Below are 22,461 nucleotides of genomic sequence, written 5' to 3' on the forward strand. Positions count from 1 at the left end.
ATTTTATGGCTACGAAACTTATCTGTATAGAACCCATGTTTTACAAAGAAACTAAATGACAGGGGGACATTTGGCTTTCTAGTGGTCTTTTCCCACTGTAATTTAACACATTATGAACTGTTGAAGAGGTCCTCAAGACAAATGCACTGAAGGGGAAACCTCCACCAAACCAAAAGAACATTAGGCACATAGAACCATTAAAATGTCAGCTTTATAAGGTGACATATGTACCACGGTTCCACCAGAGAGTAAAGAGGAACACATTCCTTACGTCACATTTATATGTGACCTTTGACGCCCTTGGTACATTCTAGCTACCTCTCCCCTTTAGGATCCGCCCACTTGAGGTAAAAAAGTTGCGTCTTTGCACACGAGTTGAAGGTCAGATTCTTAGCAGTCGGCTTGGCGTCTTGATATCCGACCGCCGACCCTTTGATGTAAACAGCAGTGTCCCTCGTCTCTAACTTGCAGTTGCACTGCTCAGGCTCTCAAATTGGACAACACTTTGGAAAAGTGTGTTCAATCAAATGTAAAAACCACATCAATATGACACAGCTCCGGGGTCTGTGCAGTGCAACTACAATCAGTGGACCAACAGGCGATCTGGTCCATGTGACCTCCCTTTGTCTCAGTGGCTGGGCGGCTGGTATTCAGAGTCTCCTTGCGGCTGGGGAATCGGTGTGAAGGGCGGCGGCTGGTGCATGTCGGCCACGTTGCTGGGGTATGTGTTGTAAGTGGTAGGGGTGTAGGTGGTGGGGTTGTAGGAGGTGGGGGCGTAGGTCGGAGGGTAAGGGGTGTTGTGATCCGGGCCGTCGATGTAGGTTGGGATGGTCGCTTCATTAATGCCGCGGCGGAAACGGATAAATGCAAAGTAGGTCAGGATCCCCTGTATAATGTAATGAAAATGTCAAAGGTTATTACAGTTACTTTGAAGACTTTAAACTTTTATTTTACAATATGCCGGAGGATGTTTTAAATCTTTCCTTTTTTTTTTTTTAATGGTGTAATTTTCTCAATTTCTAACTGAACTGGTTTCACTTTGTGTCAAAATAAACCTCCAGAGACCCGAAGCTTCTTAGTGGAGACAATCCACCAACATTATATTTAGTCGGTCCATGTGTGACAGAGAGGTTTTATGCAGGGTTTGAATCTTCTGAATGGTGCATTCAAGTGATGGTGGGAAGCTCAAACACACAATTTGAAAGCCAGAAGTGTCCAGAAGACGAACGATTAGCAAAGAGTTTTCCATTTTCTCTCAGCTATTATTGCAACTTAAGGTTAATAGAAGTGTTGCACAAGATGGAATACCGGCGTGAGAGCAACTTGATTAGTTTCTAGAAATACGATGGTTTTCTGTTCAGCAGCTGACGCTGAAGAATCAAATGTCGGAGGTTCCCACAAGTTATTGAACGCACCATCATGGAGGACTTTTAACAACGATATTCAACTTCATGTGTTATACTGCAAAAGTCTGTCTAGCACTAGCACAGCGGTGGCTTTAAAGGAATCATTTTACATTTCGGCAAATAAGCTTTTTAACTTTCTTGCAGAGAACTAGATGAGGATGAAATTCTGAGCCGTTTTGTCCTGCTCACCCATGTGGAGATAGAAAAGAATGAGAAGGCCACAGTCGCTCGAGCGGCGTCCTCTGGGACAACGGAGACATCAGCAGTTTTAGCCCACAGACTGGCCAACAGGCAGAAACAAACGAACCAAAGGAAGCACCACACCCCTATAGAACACAGAGGGACACAGATGCACAAACACAGATATTTATTATTGTTTTTCCCCAGTGCATGAAAATTATATATTAAAAACAACGCCAAATGAAAACAAAGGGCTCTCCTGTTGCCATCTGCTCAATTCACCACAAGCTGTTTTTTTCAAACTACCACTTTGTTTTCTTGCATAATGGCTGACTGAAGTGTGGCATGTACAGCTGATGAACCGTGTGCAACGATGAATAATACTGTACATGTTATGTTGTGTCAGGAAAAGAAGCAGGGCTCTGATGCACATCACGCCAAATCTCCGAGGCCTTCTTGACATGTGGTGAAACGTGTTCGCAAACGTTAGCTTGTTTCAACATGAGATACAGAGCAACGTTAGCATTAATATGGGAGGGGGTTTTGTAAAATATTTTCTGATTTTGGTCCCCAACAACCACAGAGGGAAATATCTGAATCTTTAGCTGGTAAATACTTATGTATGCTCACTAGTTAACGGTTTAGCTGGTAAATACATCCATATGCTCACTAGCTAACGGTTTAGCTGGTAAATACTTCCGTATACTAGCTAACGGTGTCACTGTGACGTGTCTTGCTTAGCATGTACTGGACAGTGGGATTTTAAAGGTTTCTTTCACTGAGAACAGCTGCTCAGGTTGAAGCTGGAAACGAGGTTGATGAGAGCAGTGAGTGAACTAAAACAGTGAAGTCGTGAGCCGTATTACCAAAACAATGAGCTGAAAGAAGCTAAAACACTACAAAAAAAACATTCTTTTAATGTGGGTTCATCACAATGAGCGGTACTTTTCACATTACAGTCATTTGATTCAACGTATATATACAAAATATGAATGAGTGCAGCTTTAAATCTCATTCAAAACAAAGATATACCTTTAATGCTCCTGCTCACCTGAGAATACCAGGTCTGCAATGACAGCGTATTTCCTTTGCTGTGCATTGCTCATAAAAGGCAAGTAGGCGTCCAACACCAGGAAGGCAACACATGCCAGGAAGGCGATCACCCCGATGCCAATGGAGTAATGGCACGCCGAGTTGTTCTGGTTGAAGATGCACTTTACCTCGGCACTGTGGAGGGAGTTGATGTAGCCCTCCGTTGAGATGCAAGCAAACACCACCAGGGCAAATATCTACATTGAATCAGAGAAAAGAACAAGGTGTTCTTCAATGATTTGCAAAAGGCACAAGAATGAAGTCACTTGTTGAAGGAACATTGCGCACTACCTTTGGCGTCACTTCATAAAGGCACAATATGAAAATCTCCAAACTCGAAAGCTGTACCACTTCATCATCGCTAATATTCAGTTTGAAAAGGAGGGACAATTTGGAAAGCTCTTCCTTTAATTTGAATTTGAATTTGGTATTTTGGGCTGCTTTCAAAATGCACTGCAATCAGGAGCTCTTCTGTCACTAAATCAACCACAGAAGAAGAATAAAATGACTCTGGCCTTCATGGAAAGAACATTTGATTTTATTTATTATAGCGCTTGCTGTTCCTACTCACTGTGAGTTTCTTAAACGCATCAACAAGAGTGAGTAGTCCAGACACATAAACATGCATGCATCACGTGAAAACATTTGCATGGTGCAGGTGGAATACCGAGAGCAAACTTCACAGAAGACATTTGTGAAGAAGAGGTTTGTTGCCATCTCCTCTGGTTACCCACCTCACCATGTAACCTACTTCTGAGTGCAGCTGCCTGCCATGTGTGACTCCACAGATGCCACAGACTCCACTAACAACAGTCACAATGAGACTGGTATAGAACGAGGATAGAGAGGGACTGTTTAACTGGTGGGAAGCGGGTCGAGGTGAGAGGGAAATGGGCCTCAATCCTGCTGATGTGATGAGATGAAAAGTACCAAAAACTAGCCAAAGACATTAGGGAAGTGAAAGTGTTCCAAAACACAATACCACAGTGAGACAGAGGGACCCTTAGTGGAACAGATGGATGTTTCTGTGCATTGTGACGACAACATAATTGGACAGATGGAAAGTGTTTGTATGCCAAGTGACAGATGTTATAAACACAATGTGGGACACAGTATGTTATTTTGGGGCTCGTTTGTCTTCCTGTGTCAGATGTCATTAAGTATGCACAAATAACACTGATAGCCTCCCCCTGATGCTTCGTCTTTACACAATGAATAAAAAAACAAACAGAAGATAAATAGCTACCTTAAATATACTGTTTCATATTTAACAATCAGAACACCAGGGTCAGTGATGTCATTCAACACCTTAAATGAGCAATAGCACCTGTATGCAGACTTTCCATGTTCCAGGAGCAGGTGTGGTGCATTATGGGGCCTGTAGGCATTGTTACAGACTGAACAAGCATCTCTTGTGTCAGAGGTGCAGGTGCATTGGAGTAAGATTAAAATCACCAGAGATACACGGTGATCTAGGCAGTGTGCATTTGAGATGAGTTGAGCACAGCTGCAGATACGTCCGTGTGTGTTAACGGGGAGATCAGTGGCTCACATTCACCACGAGTAAAAGTGAGGGCCAACGGGGGAGGATCACCTTACCTGCCCATCAGCCCTTGTTTACCAGTGACACATAATCTCACTTCCATTTTCATAAACACTCTGCAGTTGGGTCAACCAAGGGCACATTGTGTCCTCATCCATCACGCTGGATAACATGCTACAGTATTATTGTGTAGCAGTGTGTTTTATCACCTACAATCATCACCCTGCATGTGCATTAGCTAGAGGCCTGACAAATAGCTTACGCTCCATGAACCAAGTTAATGGAAATCCACCGTATGCTCTCTGTAATCTAGGACATGAGTCTGAAGGCAGAAGACAGCAGTCACGTCCAATAAAACTCACTCAAAATCAGGATCCAAATGTTTCACCGGGGAGGTGTTCAAGGACCGCAGTTAAAATCCAATCCTTCAATTCGTGTGCTCACAAACACCCAGGGTCGGACAACAATACATTTAATTGCACAAGTCATTTTGGACTTTCCAGATAGGTGTGTTAACCACAAAAAAACAAATCATTGCCACAAGATTTGCCTAGCAACAGGTGATCAGCAGATTTGTAATTTGTGAAAATGGGCTATACAAAATAAAATAAACTGAACTATAACAACTTTCTAGAACTTTCCTTGGGACATAACACCTACTTTTTATGCAAATAAACGTGAGTGTAACCCCTTTGGTAACAACGACGGCCATTAAATATGTAAATCCATACAACCAAATGGTAGTCGGTCTTTAGAAGTGAAATGTAATCTTCCTCTCTGGTATGACAGACTGCAGAAGATCTCTAAGAAATGAACATGATCCAACATCCTGGTTTATGTAGTTAGTGTGCTTCTTCTGGGTTGGTGTCTGACAGTTTGCTGTCTTTTGTTCTCTGACCACAGCAGTGTTGACCTGTGCTGTCGCCGAGCTGCTGTGACACACCAGCTGCGTGCAACATGACGCCCCGCAGAGACGCTGCACAGAGACCCTGTTGTTCTTCCGACTGGAGCTTTTTTAACCGCTCCACGCAGCCAGTTTACGCGCTGCGGGCCGAGCGCACCTGCTCACTAGGCCACGTTGGACACGACTTCTGTGTCTTTTTAACCTTTGAACATGCGCTGTTGATTCTCCTACACGCCCACAGCCCACTCACCCAACTGAGTATCCGAACGATGGTTTGCGGTTGCCGGACAAACTTGATGAAGTCGAAGCCTTCTCCTCCTGCGAGCGAAGCCCCGTACGCACTTGCAGCGCCCTTCTCCGCCATGTCTCTCTCTCTGTCTCTCTCTCTCTCCCGTGTCACAAGCTCACCGTGTGGAGGTTTCCACCGATCTGACCGGACAGCTCACTAAACTAAAACTACACCGCACCACCGCTGTCACCTCCTGTCGCGCTGCTCCTCCAGATGAAGACCAGTGGCACCCAGAGGAGCTGCCGCGCGTCAGAGGGGCGGAGTCGAGCGGCGAGGAGTCAGGAAACGCGATCATGAGTGACTCTTGTCATTATTTTTTAACATTCCAAATAATTAAAAGATAGACAGCCTTTATTCATCATAATGAAAAGACGTGACAGCACACACGCATCACGAGCAGATGTGTTTATTCAACCACAAAAGCCTGTTTATCAAACAGTTTACCCTCAGGGTCCTTCAACCTGTTTATCCTCCAACGACTTCTTCTCTTTCACAATTTCGGGCCATTCATCTACAGAAGTCTGAGCCGCCTGAGAAGAGAACAGAGTTTGACTGCTTGGGTAAATAACTGGCTCACTGGTTGATTAATTTCATGATGAATTAATTTTGTTCACTAACCAGATCAAATACATCCCCTCTGGTGGTTTCCACCAAATCCGCATTTTCATCGTACTCTGACGAATCCTGAGGGAGAGAGAGAGAGAGAGAGTGACCAACACACACACACACACACACACACACGCACACACCTTTTATTGTGTCCAAAGAAACACAACTGTACTTTCTTTCAATGTAGTTATTTCTGTCATATTATTATTATTTTGTGTGTGTGCTGTGTCTTGATGTTTTGGGAATATTCATGCCAATAACGCCTATTGAACTGAATTGAATTGAGAGAGAGAGAAAGAAAAAAAGAAAGAGAGAGAGAGCTGTGTGTCACGTTCAGTATTTATCCTCATGGTGAATAATAAATAGTGTGCATAGTGAAAGTGGCTCATGTGAATGTGGATGCATTTGGGGAAGTGGAGACACAGAATTGTTGACTAACCAGCTCGCCTCATATGCTGCGACATTCATCTCCAAGCTCAACCTGAGAGGAGAAAAAGAAAGTTGCCACATCATATGTTCCATAAAGTTACAGGTGGTAAAAAAACATTGTTACAATGCCATTAAAATGAAGGTAATACAGGCCCTGTGTTGTTTATGGGAGTGTGTATTCCACAGTTCACAGTTCACACACACAAATTAAACAGGAGGATTTGTATCAGACTGATTCAGAGACACTTATCATATTTTCATTTGACTTCTTCCGGCAAAGAAAACCCCAAAACAAAAAGGAGGAATTAAATACTTGTCCGGGCATTTAGCATTAACACAATCATGACGCCAGATAATTGATCAATAACATTTAAAACTGTAGATTAACCGGATTCAAAATGATCTGTTGCTGTTTTGGACCTTTGGATGAAAGCTGCTGCGGTGGTTTTATGACACACAACATGGAGCACCGTGTCACATATGTGAACTGTCAACATCTTCCTCAGTAAAAAAAAAGAAAAGAAGGAAAACTGAGCTAGGAAGCACAGCTTTCTCCAAAAGAGAAAGTAATTGTGAAATGTGGGCATCATTTTTATAGGAGTCAGAATTAAACAGAGACATAACTCACAGATACTTTCCTCCATTCCGCCTTCGCCCTGCAACCAGAGTAAAAAAAATAATTCTTAGTAGAAATGAGGAGTTATAGCTACGCCGAATAAAAACAGGACTCTGAAACTCACTGAACATTGCTCCAACCAAACAACAAATAGAGACCAGGACCACCAGGAACGTGAAACATCCAAAGACAACTGCCACCACCAAGACGGGGAGACGGTTCAGCACTGGAGGAGCAGAAGAAGAAGAAGAAGAGGAGGAGATGAAACCAGCTCATGTCTTAAGGATGTTTTACTGAACTCAATGAGTGGATCAACTGTACCTTCTGTATCCAAATACATCCCGTTGCTGCTTACGGAGCTGGTGTTGTCAAAGCTGTCGGCCACTTCACAGTGGTACGTTCCAGCGCTGCTGCTCCCCACAGACAGCAGGAGTATGGACCGTTCTGGAGGCTGGTCGACCGCGTAATAGAAGCTTCCTCTGTCACGTAGGAGGGTTTTGTTGAGGAACCACTGGAACCGAGGAAGAGATCCCTTCGCGGCCTTGCAGTAGAACCTCAGGCCGATCACAGCGTAGTGTTCTCCGACGTCATAGTCGTAATGCATTGTCACGGGCCCTCCGACCGGGACTGTTGGAGACAGTCATGCAACGCAAAGAGACATCGTGGACAAACGTGAAGAAAAAATTTGTTGTGTCAGCAACTTTCAAACAATTCACATACCAACTTCCAGAGGAATCCATTGACTGAATCCGATCTGGTCTCCATTGTTTGCCTGGCACTGGAGCCATCCCAAGTGCTGGCCCAAGACCAGGGGAACCTTAAATGTCGCGGTTCTCTCTTCAATCGTTTTATTGGCGACCAATTCCGTCCTGTTGTACAGCGAAAAGGTGACAGGCGGAGTCCCTTTAGTCGACTGACACGTGACCTCCGCGGAATAGTTGTGGGAATCTTCCTTTAACACGGCGAAGGAGATGTCAGGGGTCGACACCACGTCTGAGGGAGAATGGATGCAGGAGAATGTAACGGCGTTCAAGGAACCCACTTCACATCTCTACACGTTGAACCTGAGAGGGTATTCATGGCGGCTGACCTTTGACTGTGATCATAACTTCAGAGCTACTGGAGGTGAAGATGTCTGTGTTGTTGAAGCGGTTGGTGGCGACGCACACATAGGAGCCGCTGTCTTTGGAAGTCGTTCTGAGGATGGCACAGATCATCCCGTCAGTAACGGATTACTCCTTCAGTTAGAAACATCACGCCATCACGCCCACGCTCACATCTGACTCGGGCTGACTCATGGTGGGAAATATTGTAAATGTATTCTGACACCGATATCCGAAAGTGCAGAAAACAGTGAGCAACACAATACTTCTTTTTTTTGCGATCAAATGTTTTTATTTAACACAATACTTCTTTAATAATTATCACACCCCTCAAGTTATTCCTACTTTGCTGCTACTACTTCTTCTACTACTACTACTACTTCTACTACTACTACTACTACTACTACTAATTCTTCTACTACTACTCCTACAACTATTACTTATACTCCTACTACTTATAATACTACTTCTACTACTACTACTACACTACTACTACTACTACTACTACTACTACTACTACTACTACTACAGGGGCGACTGTGGGTCAGCAGGTCCGTTTTTCAATCAGGTGGTTGGCAGTTCAATTCCCGCCATATCCGATGTGTCCTTGAGCAAGACACTTACCCCTGAATTGCTCCATGTAGCTGTGTCTACGGTGTACAAATTATACATGAATGTACGTCGCTTTAGATTAAAACCTCAGCTAAATGATATGTTCTCCTGTGACTGTTATTTACACATTGTATGCTCTACCATGTATGCAGTATTCCCTTCCAGCTAAAATCACAATGCCAACTACCTAGCAACACCCCAACAACCACTTAACAACCACCTATAGGACCACCGTTGTATGTTTGCACCAGTACGCCAGCTGCTCACAACACCAAGGCCACCACAGTGACATCTCAATGGGATTCCACTTACCTGTAGGTCAAGAGATGGCCATCTGCAACATAGTGGAGACGTGACCGAGTGACGAGCTGACTATTCTGCAGCCACTGGTAGGAGACGTGATTTCCAGCGATGATGTCACAGTGTAGCTCCAGTGCCTTCCCCTCAAAAAAGTCCACTGGGCCGGATCGAACGTCAATCCCTGCACCCTTCACCGGCTCTGCAGGACAGACACGACAACACACTGAGATCCTGGTGGCGGGAAGCATCACACCTTTTGGTGTCCAAATATTATGTTTGAATATCTCTACAACTATTGGATGGACTCTCATGAAATTGTGTACAGACATTCATGTTCCCCGGAGGATGAATCCCACTGACTTGATTGTCCTGACATCCTATTATCAGGACATCATTGTACCACTGTTTCAGTTATGAAAACAGGATGTTTTTTCTTAGTTAACCAAACAGCTGGGGGACAACATTGATATGAAATGGGGGGTAATGTAAAAGAGCATTTATTGAAGGTCCCGTTAAATTTCCACAATACTAATGTAACGTTTTGTGAACTCTTTGTTTAGTTATGTCCTTTATCGTAATCTTACAAAAACACGTTTGATAAATGTTTTTTTCTTGTTTTGTTGAACTTTTACAGGCACAAACTCCCCTAATGCTCGATGTGACAGCTATGGGGACATATATGACATTTAATACATCCATGGTAGCAAAGAGACTCACCAATAACCTTCAGGTGGTGTGTGTAGCTGACAGTGGGCTCTATGTTGGAGTTGTTTTGAGCCTTGGCCACACACTCCAGGCTGCCCTCATGGTATAGTTTGATCACCATGGGGATTATTGCAACTTCCCCGTTGAGGGAGGTGTATTCCCCCAACAACTTGTCACGGTTATCCTCCCTAGAAGAGGTTGATAATTAAAGGGGGTTTCTATGATTACTTGCAGTGGTTAGATTTAATGTGAGCAAATACTCACTTGAATAGCTGCAGCAGGATAGTTTCATTCTCGGGGTAGATTTTCAGTTGACACTTAAAAACTACAACGCTTTTTAACAAAGCTTCTGAGGGGCCAATAACTTCTGGACGCCCCAGAATGGACTGGCCTGTGAAAAATAAAATGAAAACTGCACAAACACTCAACAGAAAGAAATCAGGAACTATACATTTCACTAAACATGTACAAACACACATTTAAATAATATCACTGACTTACTGCTCCCCTTGCTACAGAAGCACAACCCTGTAGAGGAAGAATAAATCAAAAAGAGGTTTGTATTGTGAAATACTGAGTGTACATGCAGTGCAGTCTGTGTTGCGTAGCTTACCCAGTATGACCACAAAGAGGGAAGCCAACATTCTTGAAGAACACTCTTTATTACAACTATATAGGTCAAATGTGAACATGTTATGCCGTGTTATGCAGGCGTGTTGACTGTTTTAAATGGACTTCTGGTAAAAAAAGTGCGCACACACAGACACACACACACACACTTAGAAATGTGCAAATGTCTGATAGTGATACACTAACCCCGCCCTGCAGTGCCCCCTCCTAATATAAGATCAAGTCATTTACTCAGAAGTGTCATGTGAGTATCAAAACAACACGTAAGAGTATTTGTGAGCAGGTGTAGGTGTAATCAAGTCATTTATTCATTGAAGAAAAAGACCAACAACACAACATCAGTTAACATTTTAATTTTAGTTTTCAAACATCGTAGTATACTATAGTTTTGCTTTGATTATAATCTCTGGTTTTTTTTAGTTGAACGCTCCACAAATTTCTCATAAGCAATTTGGCAGCTGAGGAAAAGTCATCGTTGCACTACAAGAACAAAGAAATAAAAATCACCTCTTCAGGTTTCTCCTGTGTTATTCTGTGATTTAGAGAGAGGAGAGAGAACAGTCACGATGTCTTCTTGTTTATTCATGGGTCAAATTGTTTCCCACATTATTAAAACCAAAATAATCACTTCAATCCAGCATACTATCATGGGGAAAAGCTCAGGCACAGAGAAAATAGGAAGGAGTCGAGGTAATGTGAAACAATAAACTCTTTACTGAGGAAAGGGTCAAACATGGAGCTTAGGTAGACAGCAAAGTCAAACAAGAGACTAACAACAACAATCTGGGACGAGGAAAAGAATGGGAGTCTGTATAAGGAGGGAAACCACAGGTGTAGAGCATGAGCAATCAGGGAGACAGAGGAGTGGCTGAGGGCAGCAGGTGAAGGGAATGAACAACCAAGAGACACTGGGGAGACAGGCACAGAACTAACAGGGTGTTACACATACAGAGACGGTCAATAAGTAGTGTAGTTATTTCCTAAAAAACAGCTGAATATGTTAATTGGATTTTTGTGTGAAAATGCAAACCTTTTAAATCAAGCGTTTTCAAATGAAAGTGTACCAATGTGTATATTTATACTATACTTAATACCAAATGGCATAGTCTTTCCTAGCAACTTTACAGTTGCATCTCAGTTCTTTTCAATATATTATGGGACACTAAGGGACCTGTAAAGTACAGTCATATGTCACCAATCATATGATTCTGTACCTGATTCTGAACATCAAACATCTGGAGACGAAGTATCGTCCTGCTCGCCTCCTGACTGGGATGTGGGTGCAGATAGAGGAAGTTCATCAGAACTGGGATGGGAAGGCACAAACATCGGTGAACAGGCAGATTTGAGTTAAAGAACAATGAACTTACTGAGGTCCGTAAAGACAAAGCTCACTTTGTTGTAGCAACGTGGGCGTGAGCTGTAAAAGAAAGGAGATGTGGAGACATAAGATAAATTAGTATATATTCATTTACACATTTTCAGTGGATTCTCTGTTGCACATATACACACACACATACATACTCACACACCTTGCTTGTCATCAAACATCTTGTACACACAGCCTACACCCACTGCCAACATCAGAAAGAGGGAGCAGCAGAACGCTATGGTGAGGATAACTATGGTGTTCAGGAAAACCTCTGTGGAAGAAAAGGGAGAAGGCAACTGAAGTATTACGTATTGTAGAGGCAGCATTTAAGGCTCTCAAATATACAATGTGTGCTATTTACTTGGTGGTGGTTTAGTGGAGGATGTTGCTGGAGACATGGAGTTTTGGATCCTGTCTGATCGAGAGTAAAAGTGTGATGCGGGACACTGAAGAGTACAAGCACCCCGCACAATGAGGACGTTTATAAAAGGGCACATGAAATGTTAAAGTGCGTCTGTATTCAAAACAAGTTGCATAAGAAGATTCATAACACTGTCAGTGTCATTTGTATGGTAAGTAGTCTATGAAGCTCGAGACAGCTGCTGGTTAGCTTAGCTTAGCTTAGTTTAGCATGAAGACTGGAATCGGGGAAACGGCTAGATTCGCTCTGTCCAAAGGTAACAAGCTCGAGCTACTAGACCCTTTATGGCTCACCATTTATCTTGTTATTCCAACCTATAAAAACAATTACATGACCAGGAACCGTAACTTCCTGGAGTTGCCCCTCACAATGCCAGCTACACTCCAGTAGGCTAAGTCACTGCACCCCAGGAAAAGAAGAATATTTTGTTTCTATACAAACATGTCAGTTAGTATTAGAAGTGTTCTGTAGTCAGACGTGGTGACCTTTAAACAGAACCAGGCTAGATGTTGCCCCCTCTTTCTAGTGCTAATGCTAAGCTACGCTAACCGACAACTGACTGTAGATTATTTACTGTCCAGACATCTTGCTGTTTTCACCTGAGACTCGGACCAGCACGGCTGCACTCTCCACCCAGGGCCCGGATTCATTGTAGCTGTCCCTGACCCTGCAGCGGTAATACCCAGACTCCTCTGGGCCAAGCTCGGCCAGAACGAGGGTTCGTCTCCCGTCGGTTAAGGCAGCGTGGGGCCGGATGGGGTGAACATGGGAGTCCACATGTGTCTCAGAGGGAAGGCCGGAGTTGTTCAAGAGCCAAGAGATGTAAGGGAAAGTGCCTCTGCTGACTTGGCAGGTAAGCTTGGCAGCAGTCAGTATGGAGTCAGCACTGTAGAGATATTCAACTTCCACTTTCACATCACCTCCGACTGGAACTGGAGGAACAAGGGGGGGATGGGGGTGGGGGGGTTAACGACAGAAAGATTCATCGAGAGCGAAAGGTCAGGGGAGCAATCACAAACAGACATATTTCCCACACATGTCAGTGTAGTTCATACCCATTTCCAGAGTCACAGGCTCACTCATCAACTCCTGCACCTCAGTCTTCACCCGGCATCGAGCAACGGCCATGTCCTGCCCGGGTACCATGGCGACGGGGAACCAGGCAACAAGGGATTGAGCAACTGTGGCAGATCCCACTTCTTTGTCATCCACTAAAAGAGAGATGTTAACCGGAGGACTCCCTCTTGTTGACCAGCACGTCACATTGCCACCGGGACTGGTTCCCTCTTTGGAGATGGAGAAAGAGATTCTTGGTTTTGAAACGTAGACTGATGGAGGAACAAAGAGGGGAGAAGACGGGGACAGGGATGAGACAGTACATGTTAGGCTGAAGGGGAAACACATCTCACCTATTTAGGAAAAATGTTGTGTTTCTTTTCGGCACACACCTTTGACTGTCACCAGGACCTCTGTGCTGCTGGAAAATCTTCTGGTGTCCTGCACCCTGGACCAAGCCATGCATGAATAGTACCCAGCATGCTCTGGAGCCACCTTCTCAATCACTAGCGTGTTCCCAGTGAGGACAAGGAGTGGAGAGGTTAAAGATGTCAGTTCCTTCCTGTTGAAAAACCAGTTGTAGACAAGATGGGAGCCCTTTGCGACGCTGCAGCTCAGTTCAATGCGTGACCCCTCGTGTGCGACCGGGGGGAAGGGGTCAGAGGTCACTCTGGTGTTTGATGCTGGAGCTAGAGGTTCGGGAGAGACAGAGGTCACGTTCTGGAGTGTCTCCTGTTAAATAAGCCTGTTATTAAAGGTGTTTCTCTGTGGCTGTCACTCACTGACTACAGTCAGCGTGATGCTGTTGCTGACTCCTGTGCTTCGCCGTGTCGTCGCCTTGCAGTGGTACGACCCCTCCGACGATGCAGCGACCTTCAGGTATAATGAGGCCGGTTGGTCCCCTTGGAGATCAGCGACTGTGGTGATGAGGACGCTACTGTCCCGGATCAGCTCATAGGTGACTGGCAGAGAAGACTCAGGTGCAACACACCGGAAAGCCACCCTCGAGCCGAGGTAGGCCTCGTCTGGACCGGTCAGCACCAGGTGAAGAGAGGTCGATCCACCTGAAAGACGTGGAGCACTGGGAGTTTAGGTGGAGTCCTGACATTTTATCCATAATATTTTTTTTAAGAGAACAGCTACATCCACTAATTATTTCATTTCAGATTTCGAGATCAAAGAATAATATCTGAAAAATGTCTGAACCACCTAAAGATCAGTCAGCTGAGCTTCAGATCTTACGAAGCTCCACGGGAACAAACTTACTTATCCTGATGAAGAAACTTGCCAGAGCTGAAAAAACAACATATACAAATAAATTCATGAATAAATAAAGCGATTTATTTATGTTGACCTTTTAAACTATGTTGATTAACTCACCCAAAATTGGCAGCGAATATAAAGTTTGTAGATTCTTCATCCCAGTGCTCCGCATTTATCTTTTACATGGTTTCTCAATAGCTTGGTTCAGCGTACGCATGTGTCTGTGTGTGTGTGTGTCCTTATGATTGCGTTAAAGCTAAGGATGTCGCACACATGTTGCAAGTAGATAACACATTAGGCTGGGGGTTTGGTTTTATTTAAAGTGAGACACATGAAACTTAAAAGTGCACACACCGCAAGGGTTTATTGAGCACTGAAATGTAATTTAATTCAGGTAAAGGGACATTTTGGAACACAACTTATTACTATGACCATAATATAAGTGCTGATAAAATGACATTGATATGCATTCATTCATAATTTACTAAAAAATAAAAAATGCAAACACTATTTGGCAGTCATTTCAGGACCATGAAATAATAATACAATCTTTGATTTCACCGAAAAATCCTTTAGAAATTATTTATAGAATTCATCATATGAAGGTTGAAAAAAAGAGGCCACAGTTGCTTTTCTTATCTTTTTACATCATGTAACTGGAACAGTCCTTTTGTCTTTGTATTTTCGCCCCGCCCTCCACCCAGCTGTTGTTGCCTAAAAGCACAGCTTTATATTTAAGCTTTACATTATGTCTGGGGATGGCCAGGCCAGCTTAGGGACTTTAATAATTTAGTATGCCTAAAGGGGGAGGGGAGGGGGAGAGTGGGGGGCCTTCCAGGGGGTGAGGTGGGGCGTCCTCTTCGATGGCTCCAGAACAGACTCCGTGGGGTTTTCTCTGACCTCTGAGCATCGTGGCGTTTTGTTTAACCAGGAAACGCTTATCTGAGCTGCTCTGTGAGAGGAAACACGCACAACACACCAGAAGACATGTGAAGTATTGCCACAACCAAATCAACTCAAATATCTTCTGTCTGTGTCTAATGTGTAAGTATGTAAGTTCTTGATGACATGTGACTTACCATAACCAGCATGTCTTTCAGTCTCTCGATGGCCTTCTGATTGGCTCGTCTCCGTGACACATACGAGGTTAAGATTAAACTTCGGAGCAGAATCAAGATCAGAAGAAAGCACGGTGCGTCTATTATTAAAACAGCTTGGATCCATCGAAGATTATCACTCCTGCACAACATGTTTGCAGCGTCTCCAGCATGTTCAGTCCTCTCAATGTAGATTTTATTTGTTTTCTTTCAAACTGGAAACACTCATCTCACTGCAAATACAGAGGCAGTGTTTGCACAAACCTGTTGTATACTTACATCTCAGCTAGAATGAGCGGCAGGGCGAAGGCCTCGGAGGCCAGGTAGCGGAGCGTTGTTTGTGCCGGGCTCGGGAGGCTGTTCACACACACTCCTGTCACATTAAACACAGTTTCTCCATTTCCAAATGGACCACAGGAGGACCTGGGTAGAAACAGGAGAAATTGGGGAAATGAGTCAAATACAAATGAGATATTTCCTTCTCGTATTAACAGGTAAGATGTGTTTTTCATAATAAATACAATTAAATAACTAAAGAAACAAATAGGGTGTATTAAAAAAAAAGAAAAGAAGTACATGTTTCCTTACTGTGTGGCTTGTTGCTGGTAGAGGTTGAAGCCCAGCGTGGTTGCAGCCATCAGGAGGCCGAGCAGCAACATGAAGTGGAATAAAACGGAGGAGCTGGATCCTCGAAACATCCTCTGCTGGGCCACACAGCACCGCAGCACCGTGAACTGAAGACAGTGTGAGAGAGAATAAGGACATGGACGTCGCTGGAAAATATTCATATCCAGTCACCAGGGATTCTTGGTCACAACTCCATCTGATCAGGGACCATAAACTGGGAAGTTTGAAGAAAGCTGCTCAACTTCCAAACCTTTCAGGTCAGACTCAAACCTGTAGGATGTGACGAATGTTTGGATTACTTAAAGGAATAGTTTGACAATCTGGGAACCTCTCTTATATTCCACTCACATGACTGTAAGTTAGATGTGAAGCTCGAGCCAGGAGACATTTAGCTTAGCTTAGCATAAAGACTGGTCACTGGCTCTGTCACCTCGACGGCTCGCACATGTTCTTTCTCGTTTGTTTATTTTGTAAAAAAATAAATAAATTGTCCAATCAACCGTTCGGCAAACTATTTATTATCTGTGGGCAGTGACTTAATGGAGTCTTTACCTGTTGCTTGGCAACGTCATGCTGTAACAGGGACTCTAGAAACCATCTCACAAATACATTTAATGTTAATAAATGAGCTTTAGGAAATCCAACCACCGAAAACACACAATCTGCCATCGACAGGGCGATGTATCCTGGCCTTTACGACGCTGTTAGCTAGACGCCTCATACTATTTAAGTGGAAACACGCTCTCCCGCCCACACATCACAGTTGGCTAAAAGAGATCTTAAATCATATCAGATTTGCACTCAGAGATTCCAGTGACTCCTTTGAAGAGACCTGGAAGTCTTTTATCAACTATTTGAACAACGCTGCAATCCAACAGGAGAACCCCCCTCTCTTCTTCCTAATTTAGTATTTTTTGTTTGTTTGTATGTATGCATGCATGTTTTCACGTATTAATTCCTGCTATATTTAAATGTGCTTTAAGTTAGTGTTATCGTGGTTATTTGTTTATTATATTTGCAATCTTTGTATATAGTGACAGCGTGTCACAGTCACACAACCTCCAAGCAACTGAAGGTAATGTTCTGTCTACCCAACTTCTTCTTGGGGGTGGTGTTACTCTTTATTCCTGTATGTGTTTGCAAAATCAATAAAAAAGATTTAAATAAAAATAAGTGAGCTTTAAGAGACACAAAGAGAGTGACGTGAGTTAAGATGGTCCATAACTCTCATGTCCCAGACAACCTTTTGGATGTAGAAGGTGGCCATCAGTGTGGCAGTTCCTATCAGAGGCAGTAGAGGGCAGTAGTAGACTCCCACCCAGGACACAGTCTGACTGTACACCAGATCCAACACTTTGAAAGGGATCAGGAAACGCTGTTTCCCTGACAACCGGGCCAGCAAGGATGAGGGGTACTTCTCCTGCAGCAGCCTGTCAGTCACAGGAAACTTTATGGAGCATGACAATTTATCAACTGAGCTTCAGTTTATTCGTAGATTAGCCATATTATTCTAAACGTATTAATCTTTTCACTTAAAAACACAAAGATGACAAAGAGAGAGAAGGAGAACAAACTCACTTCCTGGGGTAGTTCAAGAGAAAGGCGTCGCAGAAAGTGGCGAGGAAGTTGAAGATGCACAGCTTGTACATCTCTCGACCGAACACGTTCTCCCTGCAGTGGAAGGAATACTGTGAAAAAAATACACATATAACAATGGATTAAGAACACACTTAAAAACATAGATCGAACATCACAGATCAATCTCCAAGACCTTGAAACATAAATATTTTTAACAACTTTTATTTAACCATGCAGGTGAATCCCATTGAGATTTTAAAAAATCCCTTTTTCGAGGGCGACCTGGACAAGACAGGCAGCAACGTATGAAACACATAGTTACACACACAAAAATACACAGAACAAGACAAGGTAAAAGAAACTAAAAGTTAAGAGACAAGGCATAACAGAGTTAAGAAACATTGACATTTTTGGGATCTCCCCTTCAACTTACTTTCTGACGCTCTCTTGTTGTGAAGATGAAAAATAAGTAGATCCCCAGTGAGGCCAGCTTCAAGAAGATGCTCCTGAAGAAAAGACAGATGTGTGAGTGTGAGTGTGTGTGTGTGTGTGTTTTGGGTTTATCTCCCTTTGCACCTCACCTCACAAGAGTGGCATTGACCTGCATGGTGAAAGAGTAGTCCTCAAAAGATGAGATCTTGCGGAACATGCGAGGCAGGAGCAGGTTGACGAAGGTGATGGTAATTGGAGGAAGGTACTCGAGGACCAGGCTGAGCAGCCAGTAGTGCCCGCTCTGAGAAACACAAGTCAGATGGAGAAAACCTCTCCACCAATACCAGGAACCCACTTGGAGCAGAGTCTCACCTCGTGCTGTGACGTCTTGGTGGCGAAGTAGATGAGGAAAAAGGCTCCGCCCAGCAGGGACAGAACGAGCAGGTTGAGGACACACCTGAGCAGGTAGAGCCGCACCCTGTGTCCGAGTGTCCTCTGATCCTCACGCAGGGAGAAACTCTGCTCCTCCAGGAACAGCTGAGGACCGACAGAGAGAAAACTAGAATCAAACAGCAGATTTACTTTATATTTACTTGTACTATATACAGTGGGTACGGAAAATATTCAGACCCCTTTAAATTGTTCACTCTTTGTTTCATTGCAGCCATTTACTAAAATCAAAAAAGTTCATGTTATTTCTCATTAATGTTCACTCAGCACCCCATCTTGACAGAAAAAAACAGAAATGTAGAAATGTTTGCAAAGTTCTTAAAAAAGAAAAACTGAAATATCACATGTTTATTAGTATTCAGACCCTTTGCTCAGTATTGAGTAGAAGCCTTTTGAGCTTGTGCAGCCACGAGTCTTCTTTCTGAATGGTTTTAGCAAATGGCTGCAATATATACATATATATAGTAAAAGTAAAACATGCGTTGGGAAAGTGTGTACACTTTTCCATCAGAAGCCCAGAGGAAATGCTTGATGATGTGGAGAAGTGTATTTGTTTCTCTTTACAATGAGTTTTACACATTCATATTTCACTTTTAAACTTGTTCTTCAAAGAGGTTAGAAACGTTGAACCACTGAGTTCTACACTGACATGTACCACCTTACGTCTGTATAGTCAGGTGTGTGTGTGTGTGTGCGTGTGTGTGTGTGTGTGTGTGAGAGAGACATTAAGGTGTTACATTCATTTAAATACAATGGCTTACTAGACACACTACTTATATTACATATAATGCTTTAAAAAAAAGAAAAAGCGAAGCATGTAAATGGATATACCCATATCAAACATTCTGGTTCAAACTTTCAAACATAAATATGTCTCTGTTTTATATCCTTATGAATTAAATATGTTTGGGGTTTGCAATGTGGATCAGACTACATCTGTTTTAAAAACTGCGTGGTTTAACCATCCATTTTAATCAGCCATTGTTAATGAAAATAAAAAGTTTGCTGAAAATAAAGCTGTTTTGCAAATCGTTATTTTGTTCAAAAAATTCCAGGTTTAATTCTAAATATGAGAATTAAAAGACAAGTGATAAAAAAAAGAAAAACACATGATGAAGTGGGTGGATAAAACATGTAGATGCCTCCTTACAGGGCATGAAGGGTCATTGAATATCGTGTGATTATGATAGGTTGAGGCGGGACATCTCATTTGAACAGCATGGACCGGCCTGTTAGGTCAACCAATACATGCAGGATGGGAAAAAGCCCAAATTTGACAGATTCACTGTTTGACCAGCTTATAAACATTAACCGTGTTAATTAACCGGGCGCCATCCTGCATGTGGATAATATGTGTGCGTCCCTTCACCTTGACGTCGTTCCTGATGAAGCTGTGTTTGAGCGTGGCAGCCTCAGGGTCCTGGATGGTGAAGTCCCAACCGCAGAAGATCTTGTAGCTCACGTTCATACTGTAATGCTTCCCGAGCATCCAGGCGTGCTTGTAGCCGACCGTCATTCTACCGGGGGAAGTGTGCAGATTTAATACCGAAGCTTTTTCGCCAAGGCGTTAAGGAAGTTGGATGTATCGCCACTGACCTACGGACCACCAGGATGAGACTGAGGAAGAGGATGACGAGCATTCCAGCCAGGTACAACAGAGGTGTATTCAAGCACTGGAAATGTAAGGATCCACGAGTGTAGAAACCAAAGAAGACTGGAGAACGATCCAGGTAGCCCTGTAGAAAGTAGAAATATATATTATATATCGAAGTTGTATAAGACAGAGCAACACACCAGCAAACAAACCCTTACCGATCCCAGGAAGAAATCCAAAACCGAGTCATTGCCTCCAAACTTCAAAGGCTCTGTAACGTCACAGAGAACAACACAACAGTGTGTTTTTGCAGTAGTCTTTACTGAGTTGTGTACTTTTAATCTGTCATCGTGACTCACTACTGCTGTTGCTCCTGCCATATAATGTCGTAGGCCCCAGAATGAAACACCAGAGAAGAGCACAGTGAAGTAGGTTCAAGAAAACCAGATATCTGAGGAACACAAAGTAAGCCTTCACGCCAACTCCAAACCTGCCTGGACCAGAACAGCGAGGGTTAGAATTTAGATGATGTTCATCGTGGTAATACAATAGACTGGAAACTAATAGGTGGAAAACAAGGCCTTATAATCTTTATCATTATCAGTACCTTCGATGGTGTGGAGAGTGTGCCGCCATGGCAACAGGCCTGATAGAGCTTCTCCCATTTGCTCCCAAACCCTCTTCCTGTTGATGTTCTGGCTCCGTCTCCAGGACTCCCAAAAACCTATATTGCTGATTTGCATCTTCCTCCTGTCCCTAATGAGCAGAATAAATATGATATTTTCATGTCTTGTCTTTTTATTTAATTTGTAAAAAATTCTTTATACTTGATATTTTATTTAGGTATTTTTACAGAAATACAACCTTCAAAAGTAAGAATACATAATAATAATAATACATAAAAGTAAATAAAAAATAAACTAAAGATTAACCATGCATCTGGCCAAGAAGGGCCGTAAGAAACCACAAAAATAAAAATGTTAAAGCAGGAAAATAATTGTAAATGAGCGAGCAACATCTTTTTTTGAAAAGGAGGTGATCAAACTCTTCCTGACTTATATTTGAATATATTTAAAGGCACAATTGTAAATTAACTTCTGTAGCTCTGGAGGAGCAACCAAAAAAGGCAACCCAGGTCTGCAATGACCCCACCCGGGGTCCAACGTAAGCCCTCCTAACTGAGACATATTAGAATAACCTCTCCCACCTGGCGTCTCTCTTCCCCTGAATACACATGACCAGGTTCCTGGGCGGCTGTGTAAATGCCTTGTCTCTGGGGCCTCTGGACAGGTGGCCATGGCTGATCCTCTCGCCCGCCTCTGGGCCACCCTGCTGGGCCTCGCAGGCTTCCCAGAGACCCTGTCTGTCCCGCTCGGGCCGGCTGGTCTGGTTGCTGGGCAGCTGATCAAATACTTCTGTCTGATAGTACTCACAGGAGTCCGACGACACGGTGGAAAAAGTAATCTCATCTGGGGTGAGAACACATGTTCAGCATGTTTCCTTAACATGTTTACTTTGTTCAGTATTTGTTATAGGTTTTTGACCCTAATGCTCACTTTTTTTAACAAATCTGCAGATTATTACCTTTATTTAAGTGATAAGGTAGTGAAAAAAGCCCATGTCAAATCTACAAATGTGATATTTAGTCTGATCCACACCGCAAAACCCAAACATATTCCATTTATAAGGATATAAAACAGAGACATATTTATGTTTGAAAAGTTGGAACCAGAATGTTTGACATGTGCGTACCCATTTATATGCTTCGCCTTTTTATTTTATTTTACCTCTATATATAATATAGGTAGTGTGTCTAGTAAGCCATTGTATTTAAATGAATGTCTCTCTCTCACTTTCACACACACACACACACACACATGCACACACACACACACACATGCACACACACATGCACACACACACACACACACACACACACGCAAATGGCAAATGGCAAGTGGAAAGGCACCATTTTTGTAAAATGTTTCTGTTACCTGACAGGAGTCTCGTGAAGTTGACATCATTGTGCTCCTCCATTGCATTCTCCCTTCACTTCCTCTATAATAACAAATCTTCAGAAGCCGAAATTCGCTTTATATAAAATACAAGTCGACAAACATGCAACCCTAACTGAAAAAACTTTACTTCCGCAA

At 43.1% G+C, this 22,461-nt stretch overlaps 3 protein-coding genes and 1 long non-coding RNA gene across 4 annotated transcripts; 1 reads left to right on the forward strand and 3 right to left on the reverse strand.

Moving 5' to 3' along the window:
* Positions 1-628: 628 nt before the first annotated feature.
* Positions 629-5,489, reverse strand: syngr2b (synaptogyrin 2b). The gene is made up of 4 exons (XM_056409585.1): positions 5,376-5,489; positions 2,638-2,875; positions 1,596-1,732; positions 629-886 (listed from the first exon to the last, which is right to left on the reverse strand). The coding sequence occupies exons 1-4, from the start codon at positions 5,487-5,489 to the stop codon at positions 629-631; spliced, it is 747 nt and encodes a 248-aa protein (XP_056265560.1).
* Positions 5,490-5,804: 315 nt separating this feature from the next.
* LOC130190266 (uncharacterized) lies at positions 5,805-14,792 on the reverse strand. The gene is made up of 24 exons (XM_056409586.1): positions 14,648-14,792; positions 14,534-14,560; positions 14,050-14,331; positions 13,660-13,956; positions 13,267-13,539; positions 12,811-13,143; positions 12,152-12,205; positions 11,945-12,061; positions 11,814-11,838; positions 11,652-11,724; positions 11,128-11,201; positions 10,402-10,508; positions 10,290-10,316; positions 10,053-10,179; positions 9,801-9,976; positions 9,096-9,282; positions 8,159-8,265; positions 7,789-8,061; positions 7,390-7,695; positions 7,193-7,294; positions 7,081-7,108; positions 6,459-6,504; positions 6,033-6,098; positions 5,805-5,944 (listed from the first exon to the last, which is right to left on the reverse strand). The coding sequence occupies exons 1-24, from the start codon at positions 14,700-14,702 to the stop codon at positions 5,861-5,863; spliced, it is 3,246 nt and encodes a 1,081-aa protein (XP_056265561.1). The 5' UTR covers positions 14,703-14,792; the 3' UTR covers positions 5,805-5,860.
* An 80-nt stretch (positions 14,793-14,872) lies between these two features.
* Positions 14,873-22,458, reverse strand: tmc8 (transmembrane channel-like 8). Its single transcript, XM_056410249.1, has 16 exons — positions 22,303-22,458; positions 21,516-21,777; positions 20,916-21,064; positions 20,668-20,802; positions 20,527-20,579; positions 20,311-20,450; positions 20,084-20,231; positions 18,637-18,801; positions 18,414-18,565; positions 18,266-18,338; positions 17,833-17,942; positions 17,498-17,684; positions 16,216-16,361; positions 15,907-16,050; positions 15,610-15,688; positions 14,873-15,482 (listed from the first exon to the last, which is right to left on the reverse strand). The coding sequence occupies exons 1-16, from the start codon at positions 22,343-22,345 to the stop codon at positions 15,312-15,314; spliced, it is 2,157 nt and encodes a 718-aa protein (XP_056266224.1). The 5' UTR covers positions 22,346-22,458; the 3' UTR covers positions 14,873-15,311.
* On the forward strand, positions 15,958-17,241 carry LOC130190711 (uncharacterized). The gene is made up of 2 exons (XR_008831024.1): positions 15,958-16,121; positions 16,237-17,241. It is a non-coding gene; the product is annotated as an uncharacterized LOC130190711 (long non-coding RNA).
* Positions 22,459-22,461: the final 3 nt, after the last annotated feature.

The sequence above is a fragment of the Pseudoliparis swirei genome, chromosome 24 (genome assembly GCF_029220125.1).
Source record: "Pseudoliparis swirei isolate HS2019 ecotype Mariana Trench chromosome 24, NWPU_hadal_v1, whole genome shotgun sequence".
In the NCBI taxonomy this organism is placed as follows: Eukaryota; Metazoa; Chordata; class Actinopteri; order Perciformes; family Liparidae; genus Pseudoliparis; species Pseudoliparis swirei.